The sequence below is a fragment of the Equus quagga genome, chromosome 6 (genome assembly GCF_021613505.1).
Source record: "Equus quagga isolate Etosha38 chromosome 6, UCLA_HA_Equagga_1.0, whole genome shotgun sequence".
Taxonomy (NCBI): Eukaryota; Metazoa; Chordata; class Mammalia; order Perissodactyla; family Equidae; genus Equus; species Equus quagga.
Genome location: NC_060272.1, coordinates 87,875,690 through 87,903,053, shown reverse-complemented (window position 1 = coordinate 87,903,053; position 27,364 = coordinate 87,875,690). Strand labels below are relative to the sequence as shown.

Sequence of the window (27,364 nt, the reverse complement as noted above, 5' to 3'; positions counted from 1 at the left end):
CAAATTATGTGTGCTACGGTGGATGTGTTCAAATTCCTTTAACTAAATGGACAGTGGGCAGGACATATGAGGCACATCTAACCATCAGAAGTTCTTCTCAAGGGCAGCCTAGAAGTCTGCAGGCTGTGAATAGCTCTGAGCTACCCTTCTAAGTCAATGCTAACTAAATTCTGGATGGAGGGAGGGGGGGGGGGTCCATCAGAATTCAACCAGCTAAGTGTTGGAGATTCAGCCTGTCTCCTTGGATTGTTCAGTCCTTGTGCTAAGCTCATCTGGAGCTTGTCTTGTTTTCGAGATTCTGCAAGGAAGACTGTGGAGTTCACTTCCCCTCTCAGCCTCTGCTCCACCGAGATCTTCTGTTATACCTTACCTTGTCCCTACAAAATGTCTCCAAGGCCCCAGGGTTTTACGCAGGCATTATTACAATCTGGGGTGGAGGGCATCTCTTGTGGATTCCACCACCCTAGGAGACACAAGGTTTTACTAAAATAAAGAAGTCTGATAATCCTTCGTCCTAGGCATTTCCCCATAAACCCAAAAAGGAGACTTAATCTTCAATAAGATAAACATTATTGAAGGGGATAAAATTTCTGCTGAGCTCTCTAAACCGAAAAATTAACCAAAATAGCACAAAAGACTTCAGCAGATCTTTTACATATGCATGGTCAAAATTTTTTAAAAAATGACAACTCACTGAAGTATTGGATAATATATGTAAAACATTTATAAAATGAGTTGAAGGATGAATATGGACATGGCTAATGTAATAAAATGTAACTTCTTGGCTTGATAAAAGATAACTGAGTTTTATTTTTTTGGTTTTTGTTTCTTCCAAACATACAATATTTGTAGGAATGGCATTTGTTTGCTAGTTATAACCAGGACACCTTTTTGTTTTTTAAAATCATATATATATTCCATTACTGTTATAGCTATTAAGATACTTCATATATGCGTAATGGGTAACTGAGGAGAGAGAGTAAATTACACTTGAACTTGCCCATCCTGCAGACTAAGCGCGGTTTCTGTTAAAGTTCATCCAAATGAAAGAAAGTACATTTGCTTTCCTTATCCTTCAAGGTAACTAACCCGAGTGACACGGTGACCGTCAGCATAGGCTTCTAAAAGCTGCACTTTGGAGTGAATAAAAGACAGATCTTCCTAGGGATGAAAATGTACTATCCACCTGATAAACTTCATCTCACTAAGATAGGCGAATGGTGCGGGGAGTGAGACAGAGGAGAGAAGAGAAGGAAGGAGATGCCAGAGAGATGTGAGGTCAAGGGCTCGAAGGGTAAAGGAAGGATCCTGCAGTCATTCTGGGATGTTTAATTCCTGCTGTTGCTATTACTTCCTCCTTTCTTCCATTTACTTAGAAAGTTTGTTGTTCTTTAAGCATAAAATGCTCAGAACATTCGGCAGTGGTGGATCTGCAGTCTTTGCTTTCTGCTTCAGCTCTTCCTTTTTTTTTTCTCCCTTTGAATATATAGGACCAAAGGTGCCTCTATTTTTGTAGATTCATAGACTGATCAAATGTTAGAGCTGGAAGGAGCTCAGGGAACATCTGATCCTGACCTAGCTGTGTGTTAGAGACGAGGAGCCTGACGCCGTGGATCCCTGCTCTGGGCCCGTGTTTCCTGCTGCTATTTGGAGCCCATCTCGGAGCTAAGCCAGGGCTTCAGACTCTGGATTCACTCCATAGGGTCACAAAGTGGGAATCTTTGAATATAAGAAAATCCTAGAAGATTAGGGAATCCTGTATGACAGTGTAGGAGTAGCTGAGAGACCGCAGCTAGATACAGGGATAGATCCAAAAACTTTCTCAGTGGGTGTAGTCTTTCATCTTAGTGTCATTCCTCACTCTGTGTCTACTTCTCCGGACTTCCTGCAATGCCCTTAAGGAGAGGGTGTTGCGTAGTTAAATCCAGGGCACCCTCAATGCAAACATTACATTTCCTTCCAAATACATGCTTAAATAGGGCTTCAAGGCTTAGGCTAGTGATGATGAAGGATGAGCCAGCGACAGCAATGCACGGCCAGTTGCCCTGCCCACGATGTGTTCCCTCTGGGCGTATCTGCCATCACTACCATTGGTGAACCTCTCCCTGGTTTAAATGCTAATCATAGCCCTAATCCCACCTCTGATCCAGACCAGGACCTGGTCCTCATCACCTCCTGGCTTTGCCAAATAAGTTTTTGGAAATTAACGACCTATAGTCATTAATGATGAGTGTTTCCTCTTTAATCAACACAGCTAAAAAAAAATAAAGTATTTGCTCCTTTATCAAATCCTGACTCCTTCTCTTTGCTGACCCCCTTCTTGTTGAAATTCAAATGAAACCACTACCTCAAATTAGAGAGGACAAAATGCCTACAGCTTAAAATTCATTCCAACTTCAAGGTGGCACACCTAAGAAGACTTACCTCAATGACCTTGAAGGTGAATTTTTGTTGAAATCAGAGGCTTTGCTTATGTTTGCCAGAATGATTACAAGCTTCAGAGACGGAGCCCGTTTAACTCTCTGGGATCCAGAGGCTGCAGCCACATAAGGAACAAGTCAGATCTTCCATGGGCTCCAGGATAAATTGGATCAGAATAACACATGGACGTTTCACAGAGCTGACTCTGGCTAGACTGTCCTGCTCATTTTTAGGGCTATGGGCAGCCAACTGAAAGTGTGTTCAAAGACTGTCTAAAGGAGCCTAGGAGGAAAATGTCTATGGTTCAGTCCTGACCACAATAAAGGGATTTTTTTAAGGAATGAGACAAACTAAACGTGGCTTCCAGCTTCCAGGGCCTGCATACTCTGTCACCTCTCTGGAGTGGCTGCTGGGCTGCTCCTCTTCCATTGGAGGCATCCAGGGATGTTTGACAGTCTTTCTGCCCGTTGCCTAGCAACCCCTGCAGCATTGATTATGCATGCTAAGAAATAGCAGCCATTGTCCTTTTTCATTCTCTAGAAGGAGCTGAGTGGTTTGAAACCCAAGGCTTTGCATTCAGACTGACAGATGTCAGGTTCCTGTAATTTCTGGTGTCGCTTGCCCCAAATGATTTAAGAGCTTGAGGGATCCACAGGAACGGTTTAAGATGGAAGTGATCCTAAGGCATGTGCAGGGCACTCAAGGGCGCGTGGAGGCTGGCATGCCTCTCCCAGCAGAGTATCTGCTTGTCTGGATCCAACCAGATTGCCCTTTTCCTGATATTTTTGGGTGACCTTTGTTTTTCAGTGCAGTGGATTTGTCAACCATTTTTTCCCTTTACACTGAATTACAACTGAAGAACTTATTGAGAAGATAAGAAGCAAGAGAAACCAGTCTTTGATCAAAATGAGTTGCTTTACCTTTAAGTAACTCAATTGCCAAGGAAACGCTTCATGGCAGTTTTTCTGCATTAGCTGTGGATGCATCAGCTATTTTTGGCTCTATCCAACCTGCATTTCAATAGCTACAGTTCCGACAATGTTGCCTTGTACTATGAATGCTGCTGCTTTTTGTTTTTTAAATACAGCCACAGTGCACTTTGTAGGATTCACGGCCCCTCCTCCCACTCGCCACTAACCCAGGTGTATTTCTAGAAACATAAAATGCTGAATACAAGAGAGACCTTAGAAATTGGATATATAACCCAAGTCTTATGTTTTATAGATGAGAAAACCAAGACCCAGGGAAGTCGAGCGACTTCCTCAAGGTGGAGGTGTACGTTAAAGCAAGTCAGAGGTGCTGCCCAGGAAGATGTGGCAAAATGAGCAATGGGAAATCTGCGTTCAGCAGACACTTTCTTCAGGAGCTAACTTAGGCTTTTTGCTTTTCATGTTTCTGAATATCTTTTTGTTAATAGAGGAAATAATGATGATTTCCTTCACCAAGGATTTTGGAAGAGTTGATTGATAAACCCTCTGGCACATTACCATGAGGCAGCCCCAAAGTGACATCCAACACGTTGTTGCCATTCACGCATCTGGAAGGCCCCAGCCCAGCCCCTTGGTCCATGCAACTCCCACTAATCCATCAGCTCTCAGTTCAAGTTGCTCCTCTTTGGGGAGACCTCCCCTTGCCTGTTCCCAATCCAGGTCAGATCTCTCTATTAGATGCTATTAAGGCAGCTATACTTGTCCTTTATAACATTAGTCAAGATTGTTAATTATATATGTATTTGTGGGTTTATTTAATTGCTGGCATAAATGTCTGTCACCTCCATTAGAGTCGCATATTCTCATGGGCAGGAACCATGCTTTTTAGCACATTGCCCAATATGTGGTAGCATGTCATAAATTCTTGTTGAATGAATGAATGGATGGATGGATGGATGGACGGATGGCTGGCTGGATAGACCATAGAAATAATAGACTTTTGAAGAAGTAAAGAGTTGGCAGTTGGCATTTATAGGTAAGAAAATGATTTGATGAGTTATTGATTTTCATAGAATTTTATAGCTGAGAGGAACTGTAAAGATGATATATATAGAATAATGTAATCTAAGGTGAAATCATTTTAGAAATGATTGAATCACTATGCAGATATATAGAGCTATTATTAGTATTCTTTAGCTTAACTCCCACATTTTGCCAATGAGGAAACAAGAACCCAGAGAAGATAAATGACCAACCTAAAGTCACATAGCTTGAACAAGGTCACTTAATGTCACACCTAGGACTAAAGCTCGGGCTTCCTCATCAGTCCACTGTGCATCCTGAGCCACATTTTCATTTATTGAGTTTTACACGTGCCCTGGTAAAACAACTGAGGAAATTCAACACAATGCCACTTACCACGTAATATAAAGGAGTGTGTTGGTTGTGCCTATTTGTATGTAAGCAGGAGAGATGATTTCACGTTTTCCCAAGTGTAAATATAATTCAAGAGAAGGTGGAAATAAGGGAACCTGGATTCTAGAATGAGTGCCCTGGTCTCAGGGGAATACAAGCAAAACATCATAATCAACTTTGATAAGAAGAGCAGTATAATGTTCATTGGAAACCCAACTCAAGCTGGTTTAAGCAGAAAAGGGAATTTATTTGCTCAAGCTACTGGAAACCTTGCTACCGGTTTCCTAGTTTCAGGCACTGCTAGATCCAGGGAATCAACAATTCTCTCTCTCTGCCCCATCTCTTGGCTCTACTTTCCTCTATACTGACTGCCTTCTCAGGCAGATTCTGCCCACATGGTGGTAGAGACTTGGCAGCATTGGCTCTGAGCTTAGAGCCTGCCATCCCAGTGACCTAAAGGAGAGCTCCTCTTTCCCAACAGTTATGCAAAAGCCTAAGGGCTGACTCCTACTGGCTTTCTTAAATTGTGTCACGAGGGCCTCTGGCCAAGGAATAGAATATTCTGATCATCCAGGCCTAGTTCACACACATGTATCCCTGGAAATGGAAAATGGGGTCAACTCTACTCAACACACATGGATTGAATGTGTGGAAGCAGTGGTTCCTCAAAAGAAGGTTAGAGATGCTATGTAGCCAAAAGAAGAGGGAAAGAGATCCGACAGGAAAAATGAAAGATGACCAACTCAAGTAGGAGCTGCAGGACAGCTGGGCCTCACTGTGCCTGGAACGGGTGGGAGCTAACAAGCCCACTCAGGATCTGAGGTGGTCCTATGGCTGTCCCTTCCCATCCTCTCAGCAAGAGACATCAGGGATAGTCCCCTAGGCTTCCCTGCTAGTGTAGTGCAGCTGCCTCCCGTCTCTGCTGCTTCCTAGCATTTGCCAGCTGCTGCTCACACGGTCTCTGTTACTCACATTCAGATTCCTCAAGAAGGAAGACACTGTGTGTCCAGTTATTCCACTCAGTCTTCATGCCTGGCCACCTCCCAGCAGTCCAATCATCCAAGGCAGTCACACGGCACAGATAAGGCCACCTGTGGGAAAGAAGCAGCCAGAGCCAGTTCTCTCAGACTACGTGCAAGGGCAGGATAAGGGCTCTAGAAGGAAAGCCCATTCTCTCCAATTCTGGAACACTGAAGCATCTCATACCTACAAAGAGCATCAAGAGTTCATCGATTTAAGTGCTCTACCCAGGCAGGTTTATTTCTAAGATAGATGACTATTTTCTTTCTTCTTCTTTTTATGACAGTCATCGTATCAGCCCTCCCATCTTGATTCACTGTGAGGTCCCTCCCCCATTCCTCCTTCTTCCTGTGCTTCCTCCCCGAGTCTCTATTTACAGTGGGAAGTGAAATCCTTGTTCCCACAAAACGGAAATGGATGATGACAAGATTAGTGTACTTAAGAGAACATTTGTCAGTGTTCTCCTGAAAAAAAATAGTTTGTATACCTTAACAGGACATAATGTTGCAGGAAGTGCATCAATTCCATCTTTATAACTCTCCAGGAACAGAAATTGTAAGCTTTTAATAGTGGCTCGTTAAAAGGCATAATTGTCTTTACTGTCCAGACTTTGCTTAATAGATTTCTATCGGTCTACAGTGTAAGTACATTCTTTCCGTGTGTGTCTGTGCATGTGCGTGTGTGCATGCGTGTGTACATGATGTGCTCACATACTGTGGGATGGAAAACAACATTTTCCTTGTAAGAATCCCCCTGTACTTGAGTCAGCGTGGCCCCAGTTATTAAGTTATTCCATCAATGGCACTTTCCCAGTAACTTTAACTTTTAACCTTTGATCAGAGATCTGTTTTTTGTCTCGTTGATTTGTCTTATTAACCTTCTTTTCTGGCTTTTCTCCAATTTATCCACATCTTTTTAGAAATGCTAAAACCAAAACAGTGCATTTCACTCTAGTGAGGACTCACCTGGTACCGAATGTAGCTGGCGGGTTAATACCACCGCTCTGTATCCCTGGAACGTTCTATGCATTGTGGTAGATGTGCTGCTTTTCGTTTGACTTTAACATGATAGCCCAGCTCACAACTGAGTCACAGTCTACCACGATCCATCAGCTCCAGCTCCTTTATATCTGGTGCCACTGTCTCAGACAACTGTATGCTGGCATATTTACAGACTGGATATATATATATTGCAGTTGTCCATGTTGGAGGCCAACTTCTGATTCACTTTTTTGAGTCAATATTTCTCTAATATGACAGTTACTATGAATTAGTTTTCTGTCTTTCAAAGACTTAGCATTTATAACATGCAACTTGATGTAATATGCACACATAAACGATCAGTTTTATCCCCCAAATTATTGCAAGTTTTTTAAAGGATGCAAATCAGAACATAGCCTCATGTTTTCCACTGAATGGTCGACTTAGATTCTGAACCAGGAGAGTCAGCATCGCTGCGAAAATAAAGACAGCAGCAACTGACACTCTGGCTATGAATCTTGTATTTGAGCCCGTCACTTGGTACATAATAAAAGCCCTTTCAAAGGCCATTTACATATGATTGAGTTGATATATGCAGCATTTTGGTTTCTAGAATGTGATGAGTTCATTTCTAGTACTATCTAAGTGTTTGTGATCATTATTTGCATACAATCATTTAATTTGTTTTTATGTTTGTAGGAATGTTGGGGAGCCATCTATTGCACTCTCCTTAGTTTCTAAGATTTTATTTCTATCAAGTTCTTCCCATCTCTGAATTTATTAAAATACACCAAAGTTCACTTTTGTAAGAATTTGATAGAAGTTTCCTCTACCTTTCTTTAGAGAAGTTTCTATAAGTTAGAAGAATCATGCAGCACTGTGGCTACACCTCATTCTAGATACTTAGCTAATCATTGCCTGTGAGAACCTTATAAGAAGGTATCTGCCTTCATTCTATTGCAATTTAGCGTTGTTTTCCACATTCCCAAGAACTGGGTTGACCCATTAGTAGCCTACTGTGGTGGCTTTTATAGGAAAATTCTATCCAATAGAAGTATAATGTGAGCCGCAAATGCAAGCCCCATTTTGTTTTAGGATTTCCTAGTATGCACATTAAAAAAGTGAAAACAGGGGCCAGCCCGGTGGAGCAGCGATTAAGTGCGCACGTTCGCTTTGGCGGCCTGGGGTTGGCAGCTTCGGATCCCAGGTGCGGACATGGCACCGCTTGGCAAGCCATGCTGTGGTAGGCATCCCACATATAAAGTAGAGGAAGATGGGCACAGATGTTAGCTCAGGGCCAGTCTTCCTCAGCAAAAAGGGGAGGATTGGCAGCAGTTAGCTCAGGGCTAATCTTCCTCAAAAAAGAAACAAGTAAAAAGAAACAGATGAAACTAATTTTATTAATATATTCTATTTATCTCAACATATCTGAATAGTATTTCAACAGATTATTAATATAAAAATATTGATGAGATGTTTTAGTCATACTAAGTTTTCAAAATCTAGTGTGTATTTTATATTTAGAGCACATCTCAATTTGGACAAGCCATATTTCAAGTGATCACTAGCCACATGTGGCTGTTGGCTATCATATGGGACACGGCAGGTCTAGAAGATATCAGAAGAGTAAACAGTCTCCATTAACAACACATCTTGACCCCATGATCCTGACCCAGGAGATGTTAGGAACGTTGGTGAACAGCCTCATGCCTCTTGGTGGCCTCATATGGGAGTTTACTCATTGCCCTTAGATGTTCTATGCACAGTGGTGGGCTTTGCTCATAGTGAGGTCTTACCATTAATAATCTCTTTTTTTAAAAAAATCTTTCACCTTAACTCTGTTTCTATGATCCCTAAAAAATAAAAGAGAATATGAGATCAGCATAAAAAAAGGAATCAATCTCTCTTTTATCTTGTGTCTCCTAAACCACCTCTGCTTTGAAATTCATGACCATTTGTGATGTCCTACAACATCCGGTCACACCACTGATTTCAAGTAAGCTCTCTTGCCTCTCCCACCAGCTTCCTATTAGCCTTAATATTTTGCTGAATAATTTCAGATGAATGTTAGTTTTCCTTTTGGGGTTTTTTTCTGACTTCTATTTTACCTTCAGTAATTTCTCAGTTCTGTGCTGAAGTTTATTTCATGCTCCTCCATCCTTCCAACTTGGAATCAGTGTGCACTCCAGGCAGTAACTTGCTGTAGCTCAGGATGAGACCTCTCCCTTGAGAATGTCTTCAGAAAGGACGGTAACCTTCGAGTGTTGGGAAATTCACCAGAAATAAGAACAAATGAAGCTACAAAGCAGATACTAGGAGTAAGAAGATGGCAGTGCTCAATGCCAGGGAAGATATGCCTGTCAAAACGAAACCTAAGTGGAGGGATTGTCAGTGAGGGAAGGTGCCACCTCATGTCCATTGCCAAGGGGCTCGGGGGACCAGCCAAGACTCCCTTAATTGAATAAAACGACAGTTAGCCATGGTACTAAAACAGAGATGATTTTTATAAATGGGGCTGATAGCAGGATTTTTCCAGCTTCTGATTACTGTCTGGCTATGGTTCCACCCTTAGAAAAATTCTATCCTCCGAGTGCCAAATTCAGAAGATGATTTTGCCCAACTCGTTACTGCCATATTTTATGAATCTCTTAAAATAGAATTGAATCATAATTTAGAAAAAGGATCCAACAAGCAAAAATGGATGGGCACATAGGAATAGGCCAGGCGTGTGAGATGCACTTGCCCCATGAATAGAGAAATCTCTCTGAAATCCAAAAATGTTCCAGAAGCACAGCTTTGGACGTTGTACTAAGAGTGAGGTCTCTTCATATAGTATTTTATTTTTGAGAAAAGGAAATACGAGATGCGTGTTAACTCTTTCAGTTTGGTGCTCCCTCTGAAAGAAAATCTTATCTTCACTCCCACTCTCCCTCTCTACCCTGCTGCATGACATGCCCTCTTTCTCTGTGTCACACACACATGTGCGTGCACACACACACGCACACACACAGTCTAGCATTCTTGAATCAACAATACACGGCTAAAATTTGAGAATAAAGATTACATACAGAATTTGTTCATGCTCTGTGATAATGACCTAAAAGCCAAGGTCGCCTTCTTCAACTCATTGTTGAAGAGAGGCTGAGGCCTTAGAAGTAAGCTGTCCCAGCGACTCGCAGCAGCTTCCCAGTAAAGAGGCGGGATCTCCGAGGAAACCACGCAGGGCTCAGGGCTTTCAGGAGGGAAACGGCGGCCACCTCAGGAGCACTGCTGCTCTCACGTCTTGGCCACCCTCTGTGCCTTTTCCACGTGTCTTTGGCCTTCCTGGATCCTGTATGAACAAACTGAATGCAGGCCTGGGTGTGGTTTTGAATTCAAATCACCCAAATATCACTCTCTATCAGGGACTCTGGGAGGCATCCCAACTTACCACATCTCAGCCATCCTCCCAGTGACCCTGTGAAGTAGATGATATTATTACCCTCACTCTACAGAGGAGAGAACCAGAGTTCAGAGAGGTCGAGAGCAGAGCTAGGATTTGAACCTGGATCTGTTGATTTTAAGTTAGAACTTCCATTTGAGTACCACCATTGTGAGGATTTGCCTTTTGACTGAAGGAGAGCACAAAGGTTTGGGGCCAGCTCTCCGGGCAAGAGTGCGTTGGGAAGTCCCCCATCACCATTGCATTCTCCCACCTGCTTTCTCTTCCTGGTCCTTCTTCATTTCTGTTCCTTACCTGGGCCCACATTCTACCTTTCCAGATGAATGTTCGCTTTTCATTCCTTTCCAATTCTCTTTTATCTCTAGTTGCCGCAGACCTCGTGGGTCAGGGGTTCTCTCAGTTGCCCGACCCTGCGTTAGGCAGTCAGTGATAAACAGGTGAACACAACACACTTCTACTGTCAAAGGAAGTAGTGGAGACATACACGAACTCAAAACCCTCATGCAAGTCCAAGTGTGAGAACTGCTCAGACGTGTGTGTTTTGCTCTGTGAGCCCAGAGGAAGGACCCAGTTGATGACAACTTCCACCTCCCCCATGCCCATCTCCTTGCCTCATCTGCTCTTTTTCTACTTAGACGTTCAACAAAACAAAACAGTGGTTGGATTAAAAAAAAACAGCTAAAAGCACGCTGATGGATAAAACCAACCTAAACAAATTGTCAAGACAAGTACTTCACTCTTCCCTGTGCAACAGGGATGAAAGAAATTTAATTTGCGTGGGTACAAGCCCAGTTTCCGGTGCTTCGAGGGAGCAGAGCCACAGACCCCAGGTTCTTGACCACTGTTCATTTTGTTATTAAATGAATAAATGTGCAGTTTCCATGGCAATGGCCCTATTGAAGCTTCATGACCTGTCTGAGCACTTGCTGGCCCAAATCTACTCACTTTTCAAAGCAGAATTGATGATGCTTTCAGGGACACTTATCCGAAAAACCCACACTAAAGTAAGAATGGGGAACTCCAACACCAGACCCTTTTTTCAAATAGTATCTCCACAATTTGGTGTAAGAAGCAACTGCTTAAAGAAAACTACACCTATAATTTCTGTTTCTTTGGGTCAGATCGCCACTGGAGACAAGGCTTCAAATGCTAAAGGCAGTTAGTGAAAATGCTAGATCCTGTGACAATTGTAGCCGAAAAGACTTCGGGATCTTGCTTCTGCCTCTGCCATTGTAATGTTTCCTTGTCACTGATATGAAACAGACCCCGCATGTCCACTGGTGCCCTCCCATGTGGAGAGCAGCCCTGGGCATGGTAAATTGCACACTGAAATCTCTCCCTGTGGTGGACTTGATGATGAACGACCTGCCCCCCTTTGGGAATAAAGGACTTGCTTCCCTGGTTGTTGGAAAAGGTGCAATGGATAGTCCTCAGCTGCCAGCTCCCTCTGGGGGCTCAGTAAGTCCACTCAAGGTCACACTCCCTTCCTAGGGTTGCCCCTATCTGATGACTGTTTGATAAGGAGCTTCACAGGCTCAGCCCCCTTGGCCCAACTCAGACAAGTGTGAAGGGTCCTCCCTTCTGAGGTTCTGTTAAGCTCCACCATAGCTCACTTTCACCTCTGCCCACCCTCCCACAGGCATTAATGCCAAGAGCATGCCTTAATAAGTGTCTTGTCTTCTAATCTCCATCAGAGTCTGCTCCCAGAAACTCGACCTGTAACACATCTTCAGGTCTATAAGTTGTCCAGGTCAGGAGCATCCCCAGAGGGACAGCAGAGTCAAGGCAGCAAGCTACAAATGACCCCCAGGGACCTGGCAGTGTTCTTTGGTACTGGACACAGCATTTAGTCTTGTACTCAGTGCACATCTGATGGATGACGTGCTTTCATTCTGTTCCAACGTGCAATTTAGGGGAACATGGGGTGTTTACCTTTGCCGTCTGACTTTGATAATGACCGATCGCAGTTTCTCTGGAGAAGGGATTCACGCTCTCTCATGCCACCTCTACCGGAAGGAGTCCTCTGGGCTTCCTCCTCATCCCTCAATTGAAGCAACGGTTCCCTCTCTGAATTCCTCTTTTTGCTCAGTGTTTGCTTCTTTATCCTTCATCCACAAGCATCTCTTGAATTCCCGTCATGTGCCTGGTGCTGTGTCCAGTGCTGGCAATGCAGAGAGGGAAGGCACAGTCCCTGGGCAAGGAGCTCACTGTCTATGCCAGACACAGACAAGTAAATATGCAATTAGGATGTTTTGTGGCTGGAATATGATAGAGGTAAGTATGAGGTGTACCTAGGAGCGCCATCCAACCTAGCCTGAGGGGTGACAGCAACTAGGGGGTCAGGGAACACTTCTCAGAAAGGTGACGGCTGAGCCCAGTCCTGGAGGACTGCTGGGCATTAGCCAGGTGTATTAGTTTCCTCTGGCTGCTGTAACAAATTGCTACAAACTCACTGATTAAAACAGTGCAAATTATTTCTCTCACAGTTCTGGTAGTCAGGCATCCAAAATCAGTTTTACTAAGCTAAAATCAAGATGTCCCCAGGGCTGGCTATTTTGGAGGTTCTAGGGTAAAAAATACTTCCTTGCCTTTTCCAGCTTTTAGAGGCTACCTACATTCCTTGGCTCATGGTCCCTTCCATCTCCAAAGCCAGCAGTGTAGCATCTTCTCTCCTCTCTGATCTCTGCTTCTATCACTACATCTTCTCACTCTTGATCCTTCTACCCCTCTCTGATAAAGACCCTTATTTGTGACGACATTTGGCCCACTCTGATAATCCAGAATAATCTCCCACATCAAGATGCTTAACTTAATCACCTTTGCAGTGTCCCTTTTGCCACGTAAGGTAACATATTCATAGGTTCCAGTGATTGAGATGTGGACATTTTTAGGGGGTCTTATTCAACCTCCAACACCAGTGGCCACGTCCAAGTCAGCATTCGAGGCAGAGGGACAAACATGCGCAGGCGCAGGGAGACGTGGCCCAGGGCCATTTGGCAGCTGCGGATACTTCATAGGCTTCAAGAGAGGCGTGTCAACAGATCAAGCTGGACAGAGATGCAGGGAAGCCAGGCCATTCAGGACGTTGTATTTTGAGCTTGAATTATAGTTAATTGTATACGTGACCTATCTTGCTATGTACCCATAAGTGCCTGAGGCCAGGATTTTGTCAGTGTCTTCTTCATGCCACCAGAACTCTGGTTCAGTGACTGGCACAGGACAGGAGTTCAGCACACCTGTGTGGCATCAACAAATGCCAGCTATGCCCTGCTCTGACACAGTGGTGGCAGAGTGGTCCGAGCAGAGAACTAAAGGCACACCGCCTGGCTGGCACGATCCTCGGGGTCTGCATCCTGCTGCGTGACTGGCCTTCCTGCAGCTCACTGGGCGGGGACATTTCGTGGGCAAGCAGTGTGTGTGGGAATAAGTTAAAGAAGGCTTTTTAGTGAGCTACACAATAAAACCAGCAAAATGATCGCTCTCAAAGCTGGAAGATGGGTACATGAAAGTTCATTATGCTCTTCTTTCCACTGAATATTTCTATTATGTAAAGTTTTTACAAGGTGACATGAGCGGAAGTGAACTGTGCATGGCATCCTAGCAAGTACAACAGACATCTAAATGGGAGAGAAGTCTGTGGTAATAACCGGGTCTAGACCAGGGGTAAAAGAGATGAAGACTCTAAAAAGCTCATGTCTTTCACTTAATGAGAGAACATCTGTGCAAGTGCTTCGTAAACTGCAAAGCTTTGCATACCCATAAGGGCCTTTTCCTCAGTTATTAATACAAATATTATTTCCTAGGAATTAGGCCATTTTCCAATCTTTTGTGTAATAAATGCAATGAATTTCCTTCTCATCAAGGAACCTCAGATACTGCTGAAGTAATTCTTTCTCAATGTCACCTTCCCTTTGATGTCCTCAGATTAAGATGTGTTGGTTTTCTCCCCTCTCTGCCCCTCGTCCTCAGACACTGAAGGACGCCAGTGACAATGCACGCAAGGACTTCCACCGCGAGGCCGAGCTATTGACCAACCTCCAGCACGAGCACATCGTCAAGTTCTACGGCGTCTGCGTAGAGGGCGACCCGCTCATCATGGTCTTTGAGTACATGAAGCATGGGGACCTCAATAAGTTCCTCAGGTACAGTGGGGGACGACGAGGGAGGTGGGCTCGAAGATGGAGTTGGCCTTCATGGTTCACACAGCCTGAGGGTGAGGATGGGAGTTCCTGGGAAGGGTCAAGGGACCACTGGATCTTTCTCTGGAAAAGTCTGTCCCGGTGATAACACCAACACATGCCAGAAAGAAACGGAGGCCACAGCATTGCTCTTTTCCTTAATCGACTAGCTCTGCGCAGTGTGATGCTATGAGTCAGCTCAGTTCCACCCGGATTTATTGAATATTTGCTAAGTGGCTGGCATGTGACATGTGCTTTTGAGATGGGCCTTAGAGGATCTGTAGGAGTTTGCTAGGTGCAGGAAACAGTAAGAGCTAAGGCTCCAAGGTGTTACAGTGAAAGGTTGGTCAGGAAAGAGTGGAGGGTCTGGAGTTTCAGACCACAGAAGGGGCCCGGGGAGGGGAGGTGGACAAGGAGCTAAGAGGAGTCAAAGCTGGAAGGGCCATCTTTGGACTTTATTCTGAGGACAAAAACAAGAATCAGGAGGTTCATCGGTCAGAGGATCTAGTGAAGAGAACAGAATCCAATGAGCAAAAGGTCTAGAAAGAAGGAGGGAAAATGGCATTTGGCGGGACCACTGCAGACTCAGGGTTGTGGAAATTGCTGAGACCCTGAGGTCATGAAAAGATGGACAGCTGCAACTTGAGGGGCTTTGTGGCAAGCAGGGTCATTGGAGGAAGGCAAGACAAGGAAGGGGAAAAGGTTGACTATAAAAGGAGTCTTGGGTTATTACATAGGTTTGCATCACTTGGATTTCTAGCGTGGGCCTAAATGCGTTTTAGTTCAGCAGTGGGCTCTCAGGAAGTCCCCTCCCTCGGTGATGGGTACAGGGGCCGGGGAGGGGCCACAGGACAGAGAGAGTGAGAGAGGGCTTAGGGTGAGATAACCCAGGAGGAAAGGTCAAGTTGCTTGGAAACAGGGAGACTGACTTTCAAAATAAAAGAGGTTGTAGTAAAGTGATGCGGGCCGGATGTTAGGCCTCCAGACAGAGCTGAAGTTGAACGTCAGCTCCGACTTTTGTTAACTGAGTGACCTTGGGCAAGTCTCTTAGCTCTTCTGGTGATAATATTGAGCCAGCAGGGCTGGCATGAGGATTGAATTAGAATAAGTATAGAAAGGTCCTAGAATCAGAGCAAATAGGAAGTTTTCAAAAAGCAGAAGCTTGAATTCTGCTAGTAATGATTTCTACTAGTAAACTGGCTGCCTTGGTAAGAGAAATGGCAAGGAGGGCTGAGTTTGATAGTCTCCTGGCCAGGGCCCATCCCGAGGGTTCTTATTCCGCATCAACCACGGGAGAGCAGAAGGGCACTGATCAGAGACTGGTGAAGGAAACCAGTGGCACCTGTACTTGCATTAAACAGAAGCACGAGTGGAAGTCGCTCGTTTACGATGGTGACCTGTGAAGAGTTAGTGGTCCTAGTAGTGAGCGCCCGGAGACCATTTCTCCTTCCTATTCTGCATCAGCCGCTGTGTCTCTGAGGTGTGTCTCCAGCCTACCTGCCCTCAGTCACCTCGACTCTCCGGTGGGTCTGAGTTAGATCCTCTCTAAGTCATGTCTGGCTCTAACATGCTGTTTTCTTTAAAATACAGCTGTCTGTCATCTTTGAAAGGTTAGCAGATGTGCTGCCTGTGACATCTTGATCGCTAGTGGAATTTAGGAGAAACAGGAAAGATGTTAGGGGCAGGTGACCGTTTGCACCTGTCCTTGCTGGCCTCCATTTCCTCACTTGTAAGAGGGGTGTAATAATCTCCCCGTCAAGGGCCAGTGTTAGGACTGTTGCGATGGGAGGCAATCAACAGATGTTGCCCCCACTACCCTTCTTCTCTGCCACATTTCCTCTTTATTTTGGCTGAGGGATCCACAATCCTGGGAAGTTACACCTTTCATGTTATGGCAACACCTAAACCTCTCTGTCCTCCAGTTTGCGTGACCACTGGAGAGAGCTATCAACAGAAATCAGCACAGTAGCTTCATGCAGCCACTGGAACACTCAGAAAGTGTGCAGTTTGAGTAATAAGCCAATCGCTGAGAGAACAGTGGAAGGCAAGAGCGTACCACTGTGTTTAGAAATGTCATCACATGGTTTGTGCCGTCTGGATCACGCTCACTGCCTCTAGCCCCGTGAATACACATGTCATTTAGTTCTCCTCTCCTGGGATGGGTCCCTGTGCTCTGCTTTGCCGATGATCGGATGAGGGAATGCCAGGTGCGATTAGGAATATGTAGCCAATTCACAGTGTTCGGAGCCTCTCACCCTAATAATGCGTTATCCAACGTCAGCAAAGCTTTTCTTATAGGTGGTGGGAGAGAGGGTGACAGCAGCTTCTGCATGTCAGATCTAATGTAAAAAGAAGCTGAATTTGGTTCAGGTCCAGCTGCTCACAGAAGAAATACCTTTTCCTTATTCCCATGTTCTAGGCTACTTCTCTAACTACAAATGGTGTTTTCCCCAAACTGTAGCACGATAAATCCAAATGTACTCACCTGGACGCGATTAAACGCTCCTGTGAGCTCAGACTGTGCACATGCACAGAAGCGTGTACTTGCACACGTGTGTGTCTGTTGGTTCTTTCACTTTTGGCTCTGTCCACCTCTCCCTGCTCTCCTTCCTCCTTCTGAAGAGAGGCACTCGGTTGTCCCTCAGCATCTTGCACAGGGCATGGAGCTACTGGGAACCTCTGCTCAATTTCAGAATCTGCTGAACTCGGGGAACGAGAAGTTTTCCAAGCCAAGAGTCATGTTCTCAGGCCTAATGATGGGCTGTGAGCTACTGTCTGTTCTCTCTTTTTGGAAGGGAACCAAGACCTTAGATTGCCATGAACGTGTCCCCAAGTGTCATTGGCACTGCCCTGTAAAAACTTATGTCTAGAGTCATCTTCCCACCTTTTTATTAATCCGGAAGCCATACGCTGAGTACCAATATGGCCAAGCCCTCTGCCAGGTTGGCTGGGATAGGAGGAGAAAAACACAGTCCTTGCTTTCAAGGAGACTGCAGTTTTTCCTCTCAGAAGGCCTCCTGAATTCCCTTCCGATGAAGGCAAGATAGATAAGGTATTTTCAAGCAATAACATGGCTAATGTTTATTGAGCCTTTCAATTTATTGAGCTAATATTTTCTGAGCATTTTAAACGTTTTAACTTGTATAAAGTTAATAAATTATTATTACCATTGTTCCCACTTTACGGTTGAAGAAACTGAGTCACACAACTAGTGAGCCACAGAGCTGGGATGCAAACTCATGGCCACAGGCTGCAAAACCCATGGTCTTAACCACGGCAGTACTTCCTCTTGAGGTGGCTGTGAAAATATCAGAGGGAACGTAGTGTGCTATGGAATTCCAGAGCCAGCAGAGTGTGGCTCAGCACCCACCTCCACCCAGCCTGGGAGAGAACCAGCGGAGCAGAGGGAGAGCCCGCCCCGGAGAAGCCCCCGACCCTCCCTGGTCCTCGAGCTGGGCTGCTGCTGCTCTCCCCTCTTAGTCGGTGTGCTCCTGGCGGAGGGGAGACGGGTCCTTACCTCCAAGAGCTGCAGGGGGCCCGGGGCATGAAGCAGAGGGCTGTGGTACTAACTTAGTTATGCTCTTCTCAAGAACTTGTTGAGAAGACTCGCCTGCCCTCTTTTTACAGCAGGGCTTTCTGCTCAAGAAAAGCATCCAGAGGTTTCTCCTGTTAAAAGGAGCCTTGTTCAAATACCCAGCAGCAAGCAGGAGAAACGACTGGTAAAAATGCAGGATCCTGCCCCAACCCACACAGGACAACACGAGCGCAGAGGGTGGTGGAGGGCCACCAGCTCCCTGGCGCCTTCACCGCGTGAGGCTGCAGAAGGGGGTTTTGTGCAGAGGTGGCCTTTTGCGCTGGCCTCTGACTTTTCCTCTTCCCTGGAGTCTTTGCAGTGGACAGATTCTTACAGACTCTAGATTTCTGGGGCTGAAATAAGGCTATGGCAAATCAACAACTTATTTCACTCTTTGAACTAAATCTAAGAAGATTTCGCCGTGGCCTGGAGTCTCTGGGTATTTTGGGATTTCTCATAGTTTATACTCCCCCAGGCCCCTCTCCTGGTGATGAGGTCACAGCCAGGGCTTTGCCTCCTGTGATGAGTGAAAACATTCTCACTTCCCCTTCCCCCGGAGAGCTGCGAAGGGCTGGGCTTGTGTAACCTTAGTGAGGCGGGAAGAGCCAACTCTTCAGTGTCCCCAAGAGCCTGTCACAGGCCAGTTGCATAAAGAAACACCCAGAGGATAAGCCATGTTTTCATGTCACCTTTCAATTTCTTTTTTAAAGAGGACCTTGTCTGCAAAGTCTTTCTCTGGCTTTCCAATGAAAAGCCACAACATACACGCTGGCATCGTGAGCTCAGGAAGGGGCAGTTAGGACCCTCGCTTTACAGATTGTGGAGACAGGCCCAGAGAGGCGCTGTAGCTCCCCCAAGGTCACAGCTAGTGTGTTAGGACAGGATTCAAATTCAGTTCTGACACCCAGATTCTTGGCCACTGTGCAAGACTTCTTAACTCCGGTAGGAGATCTGAGCTGAAGAGAGCCAGGCATCTCCCCAGGACTGGTTCTCCTGTGACAAGAGGCAGGCGGAGGCTGTGGCTTGAATGGAGGTAAAATGTGTTAGGACTTGCCTTGTACAAAAACAGGAAGCTCCTCCCTAGGAACGGTTAAATCCAGATATTTAGAGATAGCAGGGACCAGCACAATACCCCTTTGTATTTTTGGCTAATGGGAAGTTACCGACTGGAGAAGTCAAAAGGCTTCCTTGGATCACGGTGCAGGAAAAGTCCCCACCTCCTTGTCCAGTGCTTCTTCTCTGACAATACAAGAAGGAGAGGTCTGGTCACCATCTCTTTGGGGGATGACCGTGGGCTGTGGCCGTGACGGAAGGGGTATCCTCAGCACCCTAGAAAGCGCATCCAAGGTTGGGTGGCAGTACGGGAGGGAGGGTAGAGCCGGGCGTTCTTGGATAATTCTGGCTCTCTCATTTTCAAATGCTCCTACAGTTCTGGAACTCTGCAGGTTTAAAATTCATTTCAATCCTCTATATTTAAGTGCTTCAAACTGTCCTGAAGGAGATCTTCCTTATTTGCCTTCCAGAGGGAAGAGCCCTTTGACACCCCCGCCCCGCCCCGCCCCCGTAGCCCCGTCCCGCAGTGAAGGCCGCCTGTACTCCTTGCTCTGCAGCGCCCCCTCAGGCCGTCAGGGGCAGCGACACCAGTCTCTGCAGGTTTCTAGAGTGAGGACTGCCAGGTCTGATGGTGACATCTCAAAACTCAGAGCTGTCCCTCCCTGAAGCACAGGCCAGTGTTTAGATGCCTTAAGTTGTCACACAGCTGGGAGAAGGCCGGGTGTGTAAGTCAGAAAAAGAAGGTATAAAATATCATACTCCCCGCCTTGCATAGCATAAAGAATAAAACTCGCCCCAATGATGGAATAAATGTGTTATGATTCAAAGAACTCTCCTATGGGTGGCCAGGGCACGTGTTGAGCTGGGGGGAGGGGGGGCGGGAGGGATGGGGAGAAGGAGGCAGGGGAAGGGAAAAAGGAGATGTAATTTTTCACCAGGAATGAATGTCCAGGCGGAGGATGCGCTGGGATTCCGCTGCTTTGGGCTGAGGGAGAGGCGGGTGGCTTGGAAGCCATGCCTGGCGGCAGAGCAGGTGCAGCGAGGGAGACCACAGCTGCCAGCTCTGGTGTTGGAGGGAGGCTTCTGGAAGGACGGCCTGGTTGGGGTTGCTCCGCTGCAGCGTGTGGCTTGGAGGGGAGGGGGCTCTCACTGGGGGCTTTGACCTGCCCTCTAGGAGAGTCAACCCCCGCCATGTTCTGTTTTGTTTTGTGTTTTTGTTTTCTGCTTCAGTCGCCCACTGCTTCTCAGGTCAGGCGCTCTGGTCAGGCGCTCTGACAGCAGCATCCTTCCAGAGCCCCTAAAACATAAACCTGTGTGTTGAGGGGGTGTCATTTAGGCCCACATGGCCTTGGGAATTCTCTGGGCAATGGAGCCCGGGTGCTCCTGAGGCCACAGAGGTACAGCTGTGGTGAGGAATCTTTCCCTCCTCTTATGCCGTCAGGCAGCGCCTTTTAACACCAGGCACTGATGGGGGAGAAGCGACCCCTTGAGGCAAAGAGCTGAGGCTCCAGCAACGCCTTCTGCATCCTCCCCAGGGCACACGGACCTGACGCCGTGCTGATGGCCGAAGGCAACCCGCCGACCGAGCTGACGCAGTCGCAGATGCTGCACATCGCGCAGCAGATCGCCGCGGGCATGGTCTACCTGGCCTCCCAGCACTTCGTGCACCGGGACCTGGCCACCCGCAACTGCCTGGTGGGCGAGAACCTCCTGGTGAAGATTGGGGACTTCGGGATGTCCCGGGATGTGTACAGCACCGACTACTACAGGGTAAGCAGCCACGCCCTTGGGGAGACCCTCCTTGTCTTAGTTTGGGGGCTGCCATAACAAAATACCCCAGACTACGTGGCTTAAACAACAGAGATTTATTTTCCCACAATTCTGGAGGCTGGACGTCCATGATCAAGGGGACAGTGTGGTTGATTTCTTCTCGTGCTTTTCTCCTTGGTTTCCAGACAGCGCCTTCTCTCTGTGCCTGACACAGTCCTCTCTCTGTGAGCTCATGCGTCCCCGGTGTTCCTCTGTCCTCTTCTTATAAGGACACCAGTCAGATAGGATTCGGGCCCACCCAACAGCCTCATTTTAACTTAATCACCTCTTTGAAGGCCCTGTCTCCACATGCAGTCACATTCTGAGGTGCTGGGGGTTAAGACGTCAACCAATGAATTTGGGGGGAACAGTTCAGCCCACAGCACCGGGCCACTCTTTCCATGGCTCTCTAGAGCAGGGTGTGACATCTCCAAGAGAAAAGTCCTCAGCATGAGAATTCTGCCAGGGGAACCCAAGGGGTTGGGGGAATTCCTAGTGGGCATGAGGCTAAAGTATTTTGAGGTTTGGATTTGATTTGTGAAATTATGCCTGGAGCCTTTGTTTGAAGTTTGACCTAAGATGAACTTGTTCACATGAATAATAATACATTAGACCTTGGAAATTCCCACACAGAACCTCCTTGGCTGAAAGTGAATTAGCTGGTGGCCATCTTGGTGAGATATAAATGGTTCTGTCCTGCCTGCTCCTGAACAGTCTTCCCCAGCCTGCCTGGGGTTCCCCCACCAGAGGCGCTAAGAGCGAGACTTATAGACAGGAATTCAGATCCCCTGATTACCTGGAATTGGCCCCTGTGGCATGTTAGATTTGTTAATTGAGATCTTGGCACTTAAGTACGAGAGAAAAGGGATGCGTCTGGAGACCTTGAAGTCTTGATAGTCTAAAATGAAGGTTTGGGGTAGTGATTGTTGTTTTGCTTGACTTTCAAGAGGAGAGGAAGTAAAAGGAATAAATGTGCTGGATATATATAGCCTAAGAAGATAAAGCACGTAACTCAAGTAAGTTTCGTGATAGGTAGGGCTGGTGAAGAACCTGCCTCTCCTGGCCTTTGCTCTTCCCTGTGTGATTTATTTTGGAGGAGGAGCCTTCTCTGTTTCTTTCCTAGACCCCTCCCTGCAGCCTCCCTCACCTCCAATGCCTCTGATTCTCAGCTCAGTCAACTTTGCTGCAATGAGTCTAAGAAAATGAATCCGTTGCCTTATTGCACATCCTTCTGTAGATTGTTTTGTGGGGCTGCTTAGTTTGTCAGCTTGATAAGCCTTGTCCAATTTTGTATGGAAGAAGGAGTGGAGACCAAATTGTAAAGAATTCTCTTGAGTGTATTTGTAGAAAACATGGGCATGGTCTTAACTTCAGGTTTTCAAAATAGAGTTCGAAGCATGTGTCCTGACTGTAGCAGTATCTAGTTTGTTCCAGATATCTAAAACATGGATAAAGATCTTACCTAGCAATGGAAGCATCTCCTCTGTTAGCTGTGCTTCTGGGTGGGAGGTTGGGGTGGGGGGGGGGTCTCCCTGTCTCAGGATACAAAGAAATACATGGGTGCTTCCCTGAGGAAAACACGACTGATCTTGATGAGCGTCTAGGGGAGAAGCATGTGGCCCGAGCAATGGCTTCCTCTGTGGCAGGGAGTTAATAAAGGTTTCAGAGGGCTTGACACAAAATAAGTGCTCAAAAAATGTTCTCAAACTTATCATTCTCCAAATCAATAAAGTTAGGATTCATTCCCAAAGCCAAGATGAACTAGGTGGACGCCAACGTCCTCTTCTACAATCTCTAGAAAAATAGATCAGAGGAAAAAGACTGAAAAATTCCACAATAAGAAGACAAATCACCCAATTAAAAAATCAGTGAAGGATTTAAGTAGAGGTGTCTCCAAAGAAGATACACAAATGGCCAATAGCACATTAAAAGATGCTCGACATCCTTAGTCATTAGGGAACTGTAAGTTAAAGCCACAGGAGATACCACTCCACACACTGGGATGCTGTAATCAAAAGGCAGCCAATAACCCGTGTTAACCAGGATGTGGAGAAATCGGAACCCTCGTAAACTGCTGATGGGACGTAAAATGCTGCAGCTGCTTTGGAAAACAGTTTGGCAGTTCCTCAAAAGGCTTGACACAGAGTCACCAAACCAACAATTCCACTCCTAGGCATATACCTAAGAGAACTGAAATCATATGTTCACCCAAAAATCTTGTGTGTGAATGTTCGAGCAGCATTATTCGTAATAGCTAAAAAATGGAAACAACTTAAGTGTCCATCAACTGACGTATGGATAAACAAAATGTGGTATATTCATACCATGGAATATCATTCATCAATAAAAAGGAACGAAGTGTTGGTACATGCTACAACATGGATGAACTTTGAAAACATTATGGTAAGTGAAAGAAGCCAGACTCAAAAGTTCACATATCATATGATCCTATTTATATGAAATGTCCAGAATAGGCAAATCCATAGAGACAGAAAGTAGATTAGTGGTGGCCTAGTGCTGGGGGAATGGAGAATGACAAGTGACTACTACTGGATGTAGAGTTTCTTTTTCGGGTGATGAAAATGTTCTAGAATTGTATAGTGGTAATGGTTATTTAGTATATTTATAAATATACTAAAAACCACTGAATGGTATACTTTAAAAGGGTAAGAATTATAGTAATATAAATTATGTTTTAATGAAAAAAAGCCTGAAAAGGAAAATATTAGCAAAATAGTCACCATGATTATGAAGATAAGAAGCTAGTTTTGGTCATTTACACATTATAAAAACACTCATTAGTCATCTACTATGTTTTCTTATGATTTGCTAAAAAAAAATTCTCCACTTAAGTGACATTTTCCTGAAGTACTCTCTTCTGAATTGGTGGGATGAAATAATGATTCCCAGTTCCTTTATTAGTTAAACGTTCACGAAACTATCCCAGTCATTAACAAACGTGCTTCAGATGCCACACATTTAACCCCTCCCCGTGGTCACTACTCAGTTGCAGCTGGAGGGTTTGTGCGTTCACTTGGTTCATTGTTGTTCCCACTGAGGATGAGGAAAAAGAACCAGGCTTCCATTAGCTTCTGTTAAAGGTAAGGATGGGCAGCAGCTGGTAGGAAAAGGGATGGTGGACGTAGGACCTGACAATTCGATAGTAGCCTAGGAGAACAAAGAAATTATGGCTTGTATTCTGCCTTCTCTAAAATTTCAAAGGTGTGGTCCACCTTTTGGTGCCATGACAGTTTTTATCATCGTAGAACTCATTTGTAGAATATTTTTTCTTATTAAAATATCAAAAGCTTATCAGTGGGGTCCATTCTGTTGACTGGGCACATGGACAAGCAGAAGCTGTTGCTGTTTTACAGGTGAACTCCATGCACCTTGCAGTGGCCATTTCCCTGCACACTCCTGCTGTCACAGAAGCTCTCCACCTTGGATCGTCCACAAGCTTAGCTTTAACCCCTCCCCGTCGTGGTGTCTCTTCATCTTTCCTGTTACAGCAGCTGGGGAATGTGTCCTCCTTATAGCTTGGGTTTCCCATTTGCCAGCACCTTAAGTAAGTTTTTCTTCATTATTCTCTTCCTGTGCTCTCCAAAAGCCTGCATCAAACCCCAAAGTGGGGAGCTTCTGTAGCTGATGTGGGTTGTCAGCACCAATGTAAAACATTGCTTCTGCCATAGTCATGGGAGAGGATTTTTGTGTTAACCAAGGCTTTATCATGTGGGAGGGCAGTGATTAGGCCTGGAGTCAACTAGACTGAGGAGAAACATGTTCCTTATCTTTAAGCAAGAACCAGTTCCAGTGGCAGCCTGAGCCTTCTGCTCGTGGTGGCTTGTGAGCGGCCTTGTGGGGTGGCCATGGCTCTATGCAATCCGTGGTAGGAGGGGCATGTGGCAGCTGTTTCTCCATCACAGGGGAGCTGGCAGCACCAGGAAATGCCTGCCTCGAGGCTCCCACCCTGTTGCAGCTGAGCTAATTATATCTTCCCAATGAAGGGAGGAATCGGAACACTACATTTGCATTGCAACAGCCTGATATGGCGGGTCCAAAATTACTCCAGCATTTATGTTCTCTGAATTGTTTTAGTTAGCAGCTCTGCAATACCAATCTTTTATTTTGTTTTTATTCCTTCTCTCCACTGGCAAAACCTGACACGCAGGAACTATCTGAAACAGATTTCTGTCACATTCTGCCTGTCAGGCACCTAGGATCTCACTCTATTTGGCCATTACTGTTCCACAGTGGATCCACCGACGTTTTATTAACGTGCGCTTTGGTGGTTTTCCCTATGTGGTTCCAACATGTGCTTAAAATGAGCATGATCGGTTAGTGAGAAGAGAGCCCTAGACATCTGAAATCCTAACTTTTAAATCTTGTTCTCCTCTGGGCTTTAGTTTTATGTTGGGATGGTAAGAAATTCTATCCTTTAATTCATCTTCCACTTAAGAAGAAAAGAAAAAGAAGCAGAATAGGCAAATTGATTTATGGTGGATATTTAAAGAAGCAAATGAAAATAACTTAGCTAAGCAAGGCCACAGTCAGCATCCTAAAGTGTTGAAATGATATCAGCAACCAAGTCCAGGAAATCACGTGTAGGTACTCCACACCAGGCTAGACACTGCAGAGGGAAACAAGACAGGCTGAACCAAAATCAGCTGAGATGACAAGTAGCCAAAAAGACTGACTTGAACTTCAGCACCTTTCTCCTTACCCTGTCCACCTGGAGTAGGAGGGGTGATGAGCTGGAAACACAAGGGAGAGGAGAAGGCTCAGGTATTTTAAGAACAGGACAAGCACATAAGAAATGATCAGGAGTTAACTTTCATACGCTGGTCTTTGAAAAGAATGTGTTTATTTTTTAAGGAATATTTTCATGTAGTGTGAACATTTCTAGACAGGTAGATAAATAGATAACTAGATGATAGGTAGATACGTAGATATTAGGTAGATGGATGGATAGATGATAGATTGTTAGATGATAGATAGATGACAGTAGGTAGATCAATCGATCTTGACTCATTCCACACATGTTTTTAGTATGTTGTCATGTGAAGTGCCAATGGCGTGCCCTCTGTGAGGAGCGGCATTGCATCTGCTTGGTGAACGCCTGCTAATCCTGAAAGGGCACTTCCAGTTTCACCTCCTCCCTGACTTCCTCCAAGCAGAGTAATTGCTCACAAATCTGTGACCCCTCAGTACTTCATATAAATGGGCACTACAGCCTGTGGCATCGTGGGAATTTGTTCACATATGCATCTTCTCACTCACGTGGGAGCAGGGAGAGAAGACGTTTTATACATCTTTGTATCTGCGCAGACTGGCAGAGTGCACGATACATACCAGGAGGTCAGTAAATGATTGCTGAGCAGGACACAAGTCAGGAAAAGCCTTTCTGAGTGAGTCTTTTTAGCCCCGTAGATGAATACAGAAGAGCCTCAGATTTGCAGGTGGTTCCTAGCTCTGAGGCTGGGAGCACTGACTCCAGGAAATAAAGCTCAGGATAGAAGAACATCCTCATCTCAGAAAATTTCTTTTCAGTAGAAAGCCCAGAGCTAAAACTTATTTGCATTTATACTGTAGTAGAGAAACTTTCTCTGCCATACTCTGTCTGGAACCCTTGAACCCAGGCACAGTGTTTATTTTGAGCCCACACAAGCCCTTCCTGGAAGAGCAATGTCTCCTATGTCATCAACTCTCTTTTGCATGTGCCATTTCCTTATTTTCCCCTTAATACGTGATACTGACACAATGACTCTTAACTTGCGTATAAACAATTATAGACCTTTCTGTTTGCGTTCTTTTGATTAAAGTGGCCCCAGAAACATAAGACATTGTTTATTTTATGAAATTGTCTTCAATTTATGCCTCATACAACACTGAGAGAGAGCACAGTTCAGAGGAACCTGTCTGCGGGGGAGAAATCAGAACATTGAGTTCAGATTAATTCTATATTAAACTAGATTTACATAAATTGTTTCAAGATTCTAAATTGGTTTAATGTGTACTCAAGCCTTCCTAAGAACCTTGTGCATATGCTTCGGCGTTGGAGCAAGAGAGTGTGTGTCATTTGTGCATTTATTCAGTACACATTTTTGAAGCAACTACTGTGCACTAGGTGCTGTACTGAAAGCGTCCAGACGAAAAAAGCTACTGGAGCTGTGGCTGGGAGGAGTTCTCAGACATTTCAATGCAGTGTAATGAATGCTGTAACAGAGATATGCACTGGGAACCCTAAAGAGGAAGCCACCAGCCTGCTTTAGGAAATCAGAGTAAGGCTCATAGAGACATGACATTTGAGCTGATATTTAAGATCTGAACCCCAAATTGTACTATTGTCAGGAAGGCCCTGGGCCAGAAGGGGAGGGAGGCATTCTTGGCTTAGGAGGTAGCGCATGAAAAGAGATTGCGGTGTAAACATCACAGTGTGTGGCCAGGGAATGGGAACTCCTTTGCATGTGTCTGAGGCTGACAATGTAGGCTATCGAGGCCATCATCAGATTGCACAGGGGCCTGTTTGCCATGCCAAGACTTTG

The 27,364-nt window shown here is 45.4% G+C and overlaps 1 protein-coding gene across 1 annotated transcript in view; it reads left to right on the top strand.

Moving 5' to 3' along the window:
- NTRK2 (neurotrophic receptor tyrosine kinase 2) overlaps positions 1 to 27,364 on the top strand; it is a 343,863-nt gene that overhangs the window by 251,748 nt on the left and 64,751 nt on the right. The window contains exons 17-18 of the mRNA XM_046664639.1: positions 14,178 to 14,350; positions 20,549 to 20,783. Of these exons, the coding sequence (XP_046520595.1) occupies positions 14,178 to 14,350; positions 20,549 to 20,783 (408 nt within the window). The remainder of the gene's footprint in view (positions 1 to 14,177; positions 14,351 to 20,548; positions 20,784 to 27,364) is intronic.